The sequence below is a fragment of the Budorcas taxicolor genome, chromosome 20, assembly GCF_023091745.1.
Source record: "Budorcas taxicolor isolate Tak-1 chromosome 20, Takin1.1, whole genome shotgun sequence".
Lineage (NCBI taxonomy): Eukaryota > Metazoa > Chordata > Mammalia > Artiodactyla > Bovidae > Budorcas > Budorcas taxicolor.
Window position 1 is genome coordinate 67,111,818 of NC_068929.1, and position 13,451 is coordinate 67,125,268.

At 43.1% G+C, this 13,451-nt stretch overlaps 1 protein-coding gene across 1 annotated transcript in view; it reads left to right on the plus strand.

The window, feature by feature from the left end:
- Window positions 1–13,451, plus strand: part of SEMA5A (semaphorin 5A) — a 359,057-nt gene that overhangs the window by 282,772 nt on the left and 62,834 nt on the right. Inside the window, exon 14 of the mRNA XM_052659173.1 lies at window positions 2,828–2,975. Within this exon, the coding sequence (XP_052515133.1) occupies window positions 2,828–2,975 (148 nt within the window). The remainder of the gene's footprint in view (window positions 1–2,827; window positions 2,976–13,451) is intronic.

The following is a 13,451-nucleotide window of genomic DNA, read 5'->3' on the forward strand; positions in this document are numbered from 1 at the left end:
TGCTAAGAATTCTGATGTTTTGAGTATTCTTGACTTACTTCTTCCAAACGCCTTCTTAAAACAAATGGCAGTTTCCTCGTAGAACAATCATCGCACCAACATGGAGGTTAATAGTCACTGAGGAGTCAGGAAGCTTTGCTTTACGTCTTGTAACTGCACATTTGCAAAGGTCTGGTGCTTTTCACCTATTATATCCTCAGTTTTGCTTTCAAGGTCATCCTCTGTCAATTAGAAGCCTCCTTCCCCTTCCCTCCCACATGTAAGAGTGTCCAGAGTCCTGAGCTGTGAGACTCAGGGCTGTGGAAGACTGTCTTATGAAGAAGAGTGAGAACTCTTTAGTTTCACTGGCTACTCTTTCATGAGAAGATTTAGAGACGAAACCATTTTCCCAATTAGTCCCTGACTCTCCCTCTGCTGTGAAATATCAGCCCTCTCTCCCTAGAAGTAAGCACGCCACCCACTTTCATTGGAGAGGCTGACTCTGCAGTTTATTTATTTATTTGTCTTACTCCCCTCTACCATGGGTGTCCCATGGATGTTGCTTCCTGTCTCTTGGCATCACCATCGTATTTGTCCAGCTTGGGCTGTCTCTGCCTCGGATTGTTGCAAACACGCCCTCTTGGCTGGCATCTGCTCCGTCAGCTCCTCCTAATCCACCTCTGGGAACTCAGCACCACCTCCATGCAAGCATGGAGAACTCTGCTCCTCTCAGGGGCTCCAGTACCAGCAGGATGAGGCACCAACTCCTGCAGCCAACTCTTCACTCCAACTCTGACAGTACTCGTTTTTTCTCTGGAGCTTGAGATTTCCTTGGTTCCTTGAAAATAAAGCTCAAGTTCCTCCACTCTGTCTGTATAAAGACAGATCATTCCACTGTCAACTTGTTCTATTCACCTCTCTTAAACACTTTAACCACAGTCTTCTTCCTGTTGTTCAGTTGCTTTGTCATGTCCAACTCTTTGTGACCCCATGGAGGGCACCATGCCTGGTTCCCCTGTCCTTCACTGTCTCCCGGAGTTGGCTCAGATTCACGTCCATTGAGTCAGTGATGCTATCTAACCATCTCATCCTCTGCTGCGTCCTTCTCCTTTGGCCTTCAGTCTTTCCCAGCATCAGGATCTTATCCAGTGAGTCAGTTCCTTGCATCAGGTGGCCAAAGTATTAGAGCTTCAGCTACAGCATCAGTCTTTCCAGTGAATACTCAGGGTCAGTTTCCTTTAGGATTGACTGGTTTGATCTCCTTGCTGTCCAAGGGACTCTTACAGTCTTCTCCAGCACCACAATTCAAGAGCATCAATTCTTTGGTGCTCATCCTTCTTTCTGGCCCAGCTCTCACTTCCCTGTGTGACTACTGGGAAGACCCACTCCTGCTTGCCACTCTTTCCCAGAACGCCCAGTGATGCTCTCTGTGCCTCATCCTGTTGACTCCCTTCAGCTTGGCCTGACTTACTGCTTTCCATGCTTGTATATATTCCTGCATCTACCATATTCATTAAATGTCCTCCATTTGATGGGAAAACAGTTGAGTCATATCAGCATTTGCTGTCAGGAAACTAGGCTGCCCCAACTACCTTTCTTACTTTCTGGAAATCAGCTCCTTACCTCTGTTTTTGCTCATTAAGATAGTGTTTTTCTTACTATGGAAAACAGTATGGAGTTTCCTTAAAAATAGATAAACAACAAGGACCTATTATATAGCACAGAGAATTAAATTCAATATCTTGTAATAAAGTATAATGGGAAAGAATCTGAAAAGAATACATACATACATATATATATACACATATATATATATATATATGTATGTATACTGAAACACTGCTATACACCAGAAACTAACACAACTTTGTAAATTAACTGTATTTCAGTTTAAAAAAAAAGTCTCTTCTGTCCTGCACACCCTGGGCTTGTGTCTATGTCCCTGAGTGCAACTCAGGTTGGACACACCTGAGACAGGGAAGCTCCCTTGATGAAGAAGAACAGCATCTTCTTACCTGTGAGCCGTAAACCCATGCATTGCCAGCTCGTTTCCTTCTTATTGTTTCTCTCACTTCATTTTTTCTCACTTGTAGTATGAAAGACTGAGGAGAAATTTGATTTTTCTCAGGCTAAGGATGGCTTTGTATATTTGGCTAAGAATTGGTAATATGAATATACACATAAGACATATAGTCAGTCAGTAAAACAGACAGACTAGTTGTCAACAGTAATTCATCTCTTTTTGGATAACAGGTGCTCATCGAAATTAAGGTTGTGGGACATCATTCTGGGAGAGTCTACAAATAAATTTAAAAATACAATAACCTAGGCAGTGTGTGGCTGGAAGCTTCATACTAAAATTAGGCTAACTTTTCTATAAGGTATGTTACTAGGATTACAGGCCTTCCTTGATTCAAGGATGAGAAATGAATCCCAAATACAATGTGCGGACTTTGTATTCATAACCTACTTTATCTTTCAGTGTTTATGTTTGAAGATAAATGCCCTACTTAGGTATTTTGTGTGTGTTCTCGTTTTTCCGAGCGTCTATTTGAAGGGCTCTGTTTGTCTGTTTCTCCTCTGATTGGCTGCACAGGAAGCTCCATCCTGCATCGTGAGTCTAGCATCTTGCGTTGTCTCCCGCATATCCCATTGTCTGTGCTCACACAGCATGGCCAGCGCCGCATCCGCCTCCTTCCCTGTGCGACCACTCGGAACACTGAGGCGCCCCTCCACGCGGAGCATGCGCATGGGTTCAGCATCCGGTGCAGGGACGGAGAGTGGACAGGCCCGCAGCCTCGCTCTCCACTAAACGGCTGCTTTCCCCCTCTTGGTTTCCCCGTTACAGATACTGCAATGAGCACCTGCTGTGCCCGCCACACGTGTTCTGGACAGGATGGGGACCCTGGGAACGGTGCACGGCCCAGTGTGGGGGTGGCATTCAAGCTCGCCGCCGAACCTGCGAGAATGGTCCTGACTGTGCAGGCTGTAATGTGGTGAGTAGTCCTCATCCCCAGCCCGCAGTCTAGAGCGGGGAGACCAGAGTCATCAAACACCAGGTGCTCTGCACACACGTAATGCTACACCCACAAAAGATGTTTTGCAAACACAGATGCTCTGCAGAGACTAGGTGCTCTCACCGACTACAGATACTGCCAACAGGAGCTTCTCAGCAGACGCTTGATGTTGTGCAAACCTAAAATGCTCTGGAAACTTGATGCTGTGAATCTAGTGCCTGTTCAGGTACTAGATGCTGTGACTCACAAGTCTTTCTGGCTAACGAGAATGTCTGGAGGAAATACTTGGAATTAAGAGTATCCTGAAGGCTGATTGGAGGAAATCTTCCCATATGGGATAAGCTGCCCCAAGGGTTTTCCAGTTCTTGTCTCTGAGCTAGTACAAAAACTTCAGCCTGCGATACTCTGGGTGCTATATTTGGTTTGGGAAATGGGATAAGATCGTCAAACTGAGCCCACACTAAGTTATTAATGTAACATGTGGACAAACCTTCAACACTGAAGACTCACCAACTTTATGGGGCCGTTATCAGACCACATTTGGTGCCAATTTTAAGGGCGTCAAAGACAACTTATGGTTTTCTTTCTCTTATGCCTTAGTGGGTCCCATTTCTCCTAACACTTTGGTCTGCCAAAATCCCGCTTGTGGGAAGGCCTGATGTTGCTCTTCCTGTGCCGTCTGTCAGAATGATTGAGCACTCAAGTCTGTGGGGCTTTGGCTTCATTCGCTTACCCCCGGTGCAAACACTGCAGAGTGACTGTAGAGACGGTAGGGATGCCTTGGTGGGGAGGTTCAGCATGAGAAGGTCTGGTTGGGCATGCTTCCTTGCTAATCTTCCAGTTGGTCTTTGCAGTAATTTTGTAACCTTGGCTTATAAGACACAGAAGGTTTTTGTGCTGCTGTAAAGTTTGTTTTTGTGAGACCTAAAAACCACACAGTTCAGATAGTCTTGGGAAATTTGGAGAGGGAAAGAGGATTATGAGATGCTTTGTCGGATATTATACCCAACCCAAGGAGATTTTGTTATTGGGATTTGCGATTAGATTTGTTCCCCTTTGCACTGGCAAAGATATTGCAGTAGCTTTAGCAGAATCTATTACTGATTATAGAAGCACTTCTTTCCAGGTCAGCCTGAACTAACTTTCAACCATGGAATATCTTAGTGTTCAGTTTAGGATGATGTAATTATTGATAATTCAGATGCTGAGATTTAAAATTATTTATGAAAATGTGACAGGTAAATCTGTGATCATTTAGAAGGTCTAGGAAACTGTTCAAATGTGGTAGGTTTGTCCTTTCTAAAATATATCAGTCCTGATCCAGGTGGTTTGGCATCTAACCCTGGGGTCTCCACTCTCAAGTCAAAATTTGTCTCTTCTGCTGGTAAACCATAGGGATGGATGACCTGAGTGGAATTGCACTTTAGTTTGTAAACTTTGCACTACAAAGAACTCATAAAACATTTCAAGTCATTAATTTTCTTATTGCAAATTTACTTAAGTTATTACATATAAAAAGTTTAATGAAAGAAAAGTGTAGCCTATCTCCTATGCAGTCGCTGGACTCTGTGTATGTGTGTGTGTGTGTGTGTGTGTGTGTGTGTGTGTGTGTGTGTGTGTGTGTGATACATATGATTATAAATGTAAAACTTGAATGTCTTCCTAAAATGTTCATGTATTTGTTTTCTTGTCTCTACATTTGCAGAATTTGGTTTGTAAAAACTGTAACGTCAGTTTTCAAATTCAGAGGACTATCAGGAGCATCTCTAAGGAGTTTAGTATAAGTCTTTAGGTATTTTAGCTTAGTTTTATTTTTCTTCCCCTCCATAGTTAAACTACTGGCCATGTAATTCCTGGAAGGTGTTATTACAGCACACTGGAGCATTCTATGGCGAAGGAAATGGCAACCCACTCCACTGTTCTTGCCTGGAGAATCCCAAGGATGGGGAAGCCTGGTGGGCTGCCGTCTATGGGGTCGCACAGAGTCGGACACAACTGAAGCGACTTAGCAGCAGCAGCAGAAGCATTCTATTCTTTATAGTAGAAGCACAACTTTTATTTTTTTCCCACATATTTTTTTCCTATTTATTCTACTTTCTGTCTCTTCCAAGGCAGGAATATCAACTGAGGAACATAAGTGGAATGAAGGAGAGGCTTGGTTTCTTTGGCTTGCTTAGAAAACGTATCCTATCAGTTCAGTTCCTAAGATGCTTATTTAAAAATAATAGCTACTTAGGTAAAGTGACATGTTGACCATATCCTAGCTGCAGTTTAGACATCTTTGGCTGCAACATATGTTTGTTTTTGATGTTTAGTCTTCTATCGAGATGGTGGCACACAGCATTGTAAATTGACCATACTCTATTATAAAATAAAAATTAAATATTAAAACAAGAGAATTTTAAAAAATACAAGGACATTTTAAATTGGTAAAAAAAAAAAAAGATGTGGCTGTAAGTATAGGTAATTTGTTGATTTTGGAGTCATGCATTTCGTTATCTACATGCCTGTGTCTGGCTGGATGACATCAGGTGATATTTCTGAATCTGGCTCCTCTTCTGGGAAGAGGGTGATCTTTCATCTCTCCCACAGTGAGTACCAAGTGCAGTGATGCCTGTGACCTCCTGCCAGAAAGTCTCAGCTTCCTTGTGAGTTCTCTTCCCTACTTTCACTTCTTTGTTACTCCTGGTCTTCAGCTGTTCCTTTGAGTTCAAGCTTGTTAAAACTGATTTATACTAATGAAATGTTATTCACACAGTAAAGGACAGACTCGTGAAAAGGATAAGAATTTAAATTTCGTAAGCACAGCAGCAGCCAATAGAAAAAGTGTTGCATTCAAGTTCAGGAATGAATAGCATATAAAAGACTTGAGAATCTTTTCTTGCTCTGCCATTTTTAACTTGAAATTTCCCCAAAAATATTTTCCATGTTTCACCTGCGATGTTCATATGTCTTTGTTTTTGATTAAATCTCCAAGCCTTTATTGAAGTCTCAGTAAGAGATGGTCAGTCAAGGATCCTCATTGAGAACCATTAGTTTTTTTCTGTGAATCTCAGCTCTTAAAGTTCTAAATGTTGGTATCTCTTCACAATCCTGATTTAATATTTTTTGTTGTTGTTAAATATGAAGAAGTGGGCTTGCTGGGATCGGATGGTAGTTTTATTTTTTTATTGTTTGAGGAATCTCTGTGGTGTTTTGCATAGCGGCTGCACCATTTTGCATCCCCATCTATAGCACGCAAGGGTTTCAATTTCTCTATATCCAAAAGAAACCAGGATCTTGAAAAGCTCTCTATATTCCTGTGTTTACTGAGGCACTATTCACAGTAGGCAGGATGTAGAAGCAACCTAAATCTCCATCTACAGATGAAAGGATAAAGAACAGGATATACTAAAATGGAATACCATTTAGTCTTTAAAAAGGAGGAAATTCCTCCATATGTAACAACATGGACCTTGAGGTCCAGTTCAGTTCAGTTCAGTCGCTCAGTCGTGTCCGACTCTTTGGGACCCCATGAATCGCAGCATGCCAGGCCTCCCTGTCCATCACCAACTCCCGGAGTTCACTCAGACTCACGTCCATCGAGTCAGTGATGCCATCCAGCCATCTCATCCTCTGCCGTCCCCTTCTCCTCCTGCCCCCAATCCCTCCCAACATCAGAGTCTTTTCAAATGAGTCAACTCTTTACATGAGGTGGCCAAAGTACTGGAGTTTCAGCTTTAGCATCATTCCTTCCAAAGAAATCCCAGGGTTGCTCTCCTTCAGAATGGACTGGTTGGATCTCCTTGCAGTCCAAGGGACTGTCAAGAGTCTTCTCCAACAAGAGTCTTCTCTAACACCACAATTCAAAAGCACAAATTCTTCGGCACTCAGCTTTCTTCACAGTCCAACTCTCACATCCATGCATTATGCTAAGTGAAATTAGCCATTCACCGGAAGACAAATAGCATGTGATTCCACTTATAGGGAGATATCTGAAGCAGTCAGATACTTAGGATCAAAGACTGCAGCGGTGTTTGCCAGGAGCTGGCTGGAGAGGGAGATGGGGAGATAAAGTTTTAGTTAAGCAAGATGGACAAGTTCTAGAGGTATGCCACAACACTGTGCCTACAGTCAACAATACAGTACTGAACACTTAAAAATCTATAAGAAGGTTGATCACATGTTCAATGTTTATCATGTTTACCATGATAAAATAGAGTAGTAAAAAAACAAAGGTAAACAAAAGTAAGTTCCAGATGTCAAAGGTTTGGGGGCCCTGAGCCTTAGGTTGTTTGGGGAGCTCACTGACACATGCAGAGGGAGGGCCTGGATCTTTTGCAGCCAGTTAATTGTGTGACCCCGAGGTCTGCCCACTGTCCTCTCGGCCTCTGTCTCAAAGCTAGCTAGAGGCCATGTTTGCTGGCCCTGAAATCACTGATGCTCTGATCCTGATACCCCTTTCCTGGACCCTGGGGACACATGTGTCCTTCCCTGGTGGCTAAATGAGTTTGGAATGAGGTACAACAGGACACTTAATGGACAAACTCCTCCCACTTCTAAGTAAGCCACTCTAGAACCCATATGAGCCTTGGGTCCCACTTCTAAGTAAGCTGCTTTACAACCCGTATGAGCGCTGGGTTTCTGCTTCTGAGTCAGCTACTCTAGAACCCATATAAGCAGCTCTAGAACCCAAATGATCCCTGCGTCCCACTTCTGAGTAAGCTGCTCTAGAACCCATATAAGTGCCAGGTTCCACTTCTGAATAAGCTGCTCTAGGACCCATATGAGCACTGGGTTCTGCTTCTAAGTAAGCTGCTCTAAAACCCATATGAGCACTGGGTCCCACTTCTGAGTAAGCTGCTCTAGAACCTGTATGAGTGCTTGGTTTCTCTGGTCCCCGCTGCCCTTCCCCACCTCCCTGCACACCTGTGGCCTCCCAGAGCATGTGGAGAAAGCACAGGTGGCAGGTGAGAAAGCTGGTGTCACACCCCAGCTCTGCCTGTGAACATGCAGGATGCTTGGGGCCCTGTTCCATGTCTCCAGTCAGCATCCTTGAATGCAATCCCTGGCTGTCTGTGAGGATGCACAGAATGTATGAGACATATGTTTGTATATCATTGCTCAGTAACAAACCCAACAAGGCAAATTGAAATAGAAAATGTCACCATCATTATTGAAGCTTCCCAGGTGGCGCTAGTGGTAAAGAATCTACCTACAGTGCCAGAGACCACAGTTCAATCCCTGGGTCAATCACTGGAGGGGGAGATGGCAGCCCAGTCCAGTATTCTTGCCTGGAGAATTCCATGGACAGTGGAGCCTGGTGGGCTACAGTTCATGGGGCTGCAAAGAGTCGAACATGACTGCAGATCCACCCACCACCATCATTATTGACATCAAGTCATAGTCTTGGGGGAAAATCTTCTATTCTTAAATAATATACCAGTAGCAATTTTATGTTTTTCTATTTAAAATTACCTTTATATTCATATTTGTATAATTTGTAATTTGTATTTGTATAAATATATAAATTTATATTAAATGTAAGTTATTTTATGTTACCTGAGGTTGGCACATGTGTTCAGTCGCTCAGTCATGTCCGACTCTTTGTGACCCCAGGGACTGGAGCCCACCAGACTCCTCTGTCCATGGGATTCTCCAGGCAAGATTACTGGAGTGGGTTGCCATTTCCTTCTCCAGGGGATCTTCCCAACCCAGAGATCAAATGCTGGTCTCCTGCATTGCAGGTGGATTGTGTATCAACTGAGCTACCAGGGAAGCCTGAGGTTGACATATGTGTTTCACTTTTAACCTCTTTCAATAATAGCTGATACCATAATGATGCCTGTTAGATCAAGTCTTACAAATCCTAACTTGCTGCATAATGTCACACAAATTATTGAAATGAGGTGATGATTAGACATACTCGAGTTGTTATCTAGTCAGGTTATGATAGCCTGAAATCCTGTGTCATTTAACAAAGTGCTCGTAGTAAACCTGGATAGCAGTAGTAAAAATAAAAGTCACTCAGTCGTGTCCGACTCTTTGTGACCCACAAGTCCATGGAAATCTCCAGGCCAGAATACTGGAGTGAATAGCCTTTCCCTTCTCCAGGGGATCTTCCCAACCCAGGGATCAAACCCAGGTCTCCTGCATTGCAGGCGGATTCTTTACCAGCTGAGCCACCAGGGAGGCCCACAAGGGACAGCGGTAGAAAGCAGGGGAAATGATGCACTCAACACCTGCTGAGGGCTGGATGCAGTCTATCGGCCCCTTGTTCTATGCAACCACTCTGTAAATGCGACTCAACTACACCAGTGCTTATGGATGAAGCCTAGTGAGGCAGCCCAGGGGTAAACTGCCCGAGGGTACCATGCCTGTCCCTCGAGGAGGAGGGCAGAAGTGTCTCCATTCCGGTGTCTCCTCCTCTCCTACTTGCGGGAAGATGGGCTGAGAGAGAATCAGTGTCTGTTCCAGGTCTCCTGCCAGTATTTAAGCCTACCTAGATCACAGCAGTGATTTGGAACTGGGAGGATATACTTATTTTACTTAAAATAATTAGATCATTTTAGAATAGGCACTTCGGGCTCAATTTTATTTGGCATATTTTTACTTCATTTCTAAACTTGTTTTCCTTGTTGTTCAGTTTCTCAGTTGTGTCCAACTCCTTGCGACCCTATGGACTGCAGCAAGCCAGGCTTCCCTGTCCTTCACTATCTCCCAGAGCTTGCTTAAACTCATATCCCATTGAGTTGGTGATGCCATCCAACAATCTCGTCCTCTCATCCCCTTCTTCTCCTGCCTTCAGTCTTTCCCAGCATCATGGTTTTTAAGTCAGCTCTTCACAACAGGTAGCCAAAGTATTGGAGCTTCAGTTTCAGCATCAGTCCTTCCAATAAATATTCAGGCTGATTTTCTTTAGAATTGACTGGTTTGATCTCCTTGCAGTCCAAGGGACTCTGAAGCGTCTTCTCCAACACCACAGTTCAAAAGCATCAATTCTTCAGCACTCAGCCTTCTTTATAATCCAACTCTCACATCCATACATGAATACTGGAAAAACCATAGCTTTGATTATATGGACCTTTGGCAGAGTAATGCATCTGCTTTTTAATATGCCGTCTAGGTTGATCATAGCTTTTCTTCCAAGGAGCAAGCGTCTTTTAATTTCATGGCTACAATAACCATCTGCAGTGATTTTGGAAAATAAAGCCTGTCACTGTTTCCATTGTTTCCCCATCTATTTGCCATGGGCAGGATGCCATAATCATTTTTTGAATGTTGAGTTATAAGCCAGCTTTTTCACTCTCCTCTTTCACTTTCATCAAGAGGCTCTTTAGTTATTCACTTTCTGCCATAAGGGTGGTATTATCTGCATATCTGAAGTTATTGATATTTCTCCCAGCAATCTTGATTCCAGCTTGTGCTTCATCCAGCCCATCATTTTGCATGATGTACTCTGCATAGAAATTATATAAGCAGAGTCACAATATATTGCCTTAACGTACTCCTTTCCCAATTTAGAACCAGCCTGTTGTTCCATGTTTGGTTCTAACTTGCTTACTGACCTGTGTACAGATTTCTCAGGAGGCAGGTCAAGTGGTCTGGTATTCCCATCTCTTTCAGAATTTTCCACTGTTTGTTGTGATCCACAAAGTCAAAGGCTTTAGTGTAGTCAGTGAAGCAGAAGTGTATGTTTTTTCTGGAATTTTTTTGCTTTTTCTATGATCCAGCAGATGTTGACAGTTTGATCTCTCTATCCTCTGCCTTTTCTAAATCCAGCTTGAACATCTGGAAGTTCTCAGTTCATGTACTGTTCAAGTGTACTGTGGCTAATTTTCAACGTTACTGTGCTAGCGTGTGAGATGAGTGCAGTTGTGTGGTAGTTTGAGCATTCTTTGGCATTCCCTTTCTTTGGGATTGGAATGAAACCTGACCTTTTCCAGTCCTGTGGCCACTGGTGTGTTTTCCAGATTTGCTGGCATATTGAGTGCAGCACTTTCACAGCATCATCTTTTAGGTTTTGAAATAGCTCAACTGGAATTCCATCAGCTCAGCTAGCTTTGTTTTTCCTGATGCTTCCTAAGGCCCACTTGACTTCCCACTCCAAGATATATGGCTCTAGGTGAGTGATCACACCAATAACCATCAAGGTAATCGTTATATTAAGTTTTACAAATCATAACTTACTGTGTAATATCAAATGAAATGTTGAAACTATAACCAAGCAACCTGGAGCCATTATTTAGGTGTGTTATGATAGACTGAAATTCTGTGTTTCCTAATCAAATGATTCAGTTTTATTGAGCCCCGACTGTGTGCGATGGATTGTTCTATTCTCACTGTGTCCCTTGTAGGCAGTTTTCATTAGTATCTCCATGTGGAGATGGGGAAACTCAACTTGAGAAAAATTAATGAACTTGGCCAGTATCCCACTTAGTGGGTAACTGGGCCAGCATTTGAGAACTGGTTCTTTGGGTACAAATAGAATACACTGATGCAACTGCATTTGCACCTTTTTTTGCTTAATGTTAAGTGATAAATGATAAGACCTTATTTTTCTTTACTCTTACGGAGTACAAATTGTATCTTAGAAGAGGTTTTTTTTCTGTTTTTGTTTTTTTGTCTTTCCATAACCCTCCCCTAGTTCATTAGCTTCCTTGATGTCCATAATATTGCAGTCATATCCTTTCGCCAGCCCCCACAGTGAGAGTTCCATTTAGAGATTCTCATGAGCATGGAAATGAATGGAAGGTGAACTCATAACCCAAATCTTACTTCTGTGTTTTGGCTGAAAATTGCAACATTCAAAAGGAAGAAAGACAGGACTTCCATGGTGGTACAGTGGATAAGAATCAGCCTACCAATGCAGGAGACGTAGGTTCAATCCCTGGTCCAGGATCATCCCACCTGCTGGGAAACAACTAAGCCCGTGTCCCACACCTACTGAGCCTGAGCTCTAGATCCCACCAGCTGCAACTACCGAAGCCCGTGCGCCCAGAACCTGTGCTCTGCAGCAAGAGAAGCTCCCGCCATGAGGAGCCCACACATTGCAACGAAGAGCAGCCGCCACTCACTGCAACTAGAGAAAGCCTGAGGGCAGCAGCAAGGACCCAGCAGAGGCAAAATCAATACATAAGTTTTTTTCAAAAACAGCAAGGAAGGCATAAAATAGTACAGTATATACAGAGTTGCTTCTTAAATTCATGTAATTCTGAATTCCCTCAAAGGTTTAGCAGACGAATAAAGCTAAAGACAGTGTCACATGCAGCTAAGATAATTCAAAATCAAAAACAGCCTTAGTCCTGCCAGCACTATGTTTATTACTGAATCACACCCAGTGTAAAGCAGTTGACAAAAGCCATGATTTCAGATATCAGCAGGGAGTAGAGGAGGGAGATCTATTTTCTAGATACAAAAGAACTGGACCACAGAAGGCCCTGAAAGGTCAGGAATAAAGACATCAATCAAATCAATACAAGCTGCCAAAAGGGCTTCTGGGAAGGTTAATCAGAGTTGATATAACATATTGGAAATTGTTTGACTCAAGTAATGGCACCTGTATAGTTAAAGCTATGGTTTTTCCAGTAGTCATGTACGAATGTGAGTTGGGCCACAAAGACTGACCGCTGAAGACTTGATACTTTCGAATAGTAGTGGTGGAGAAGACGCTTGAAAGTCTCTTGGACTGCAAGAAGGTCAAACCAGTCAATCCTAAGGAAAGTCAGTCCTGAATGTTCACTGGACAGACTGATGCTGAAAGTGAAGCTTCAATACTTTGGCCATCTGATGCAAAGATCCGACTCATTGGAAAAGACCCTGATGCTGGGAAAGACTGAGGGCAAGAATAGAAGGGGGTGACAGAGAATAAGATGGTTAGATAGTATCACTGGCTCAGCGGGTTAGTCTGAACAAACTTTGGGAGATAATGAAGGACAGAGAAGCCTGGTGTGCTGTAGTACATGGCGTCCCACCGAGTCGGACCCACTTAGTGACTGAACAACAACAAATGTCATCGTGGATACATTTAGAAACAAGTAAGACCTGGCAGTTGGCAGTTTAAATAGATTGCAATGCATGAAAATAACAACAATATTACAAAATAGCTGGGTCTTGTGTAGCACATTGGATTTCCCAAAATACTTTGGGAAAGGTTATCTCATATGTTCCTGATTTTCCAAATAAGAAAATCACTGCTCAGGGAAAATCATTTTATGCAAATGATCGACAGAGCAAGACCCTAGGTCCAGGTCTTCTGGCCTCAAGATGCTGGAAAGTCCAGGAAGCTGTGGCCTTCTCAGAAGATCCTGGGGTAAGATCTGATCATTCTACAGGACTAGTATCCCCACCCACAGATTAACAACCACAAGTTAATAACCCCGCCCACGAAGTAACAACCCTGCCCACAAAGCTGGACTAATTTCCTTTCCTTTTCTTTAGTCCACCCCCCCACCCGGAACAGCTTTTCTCATACTA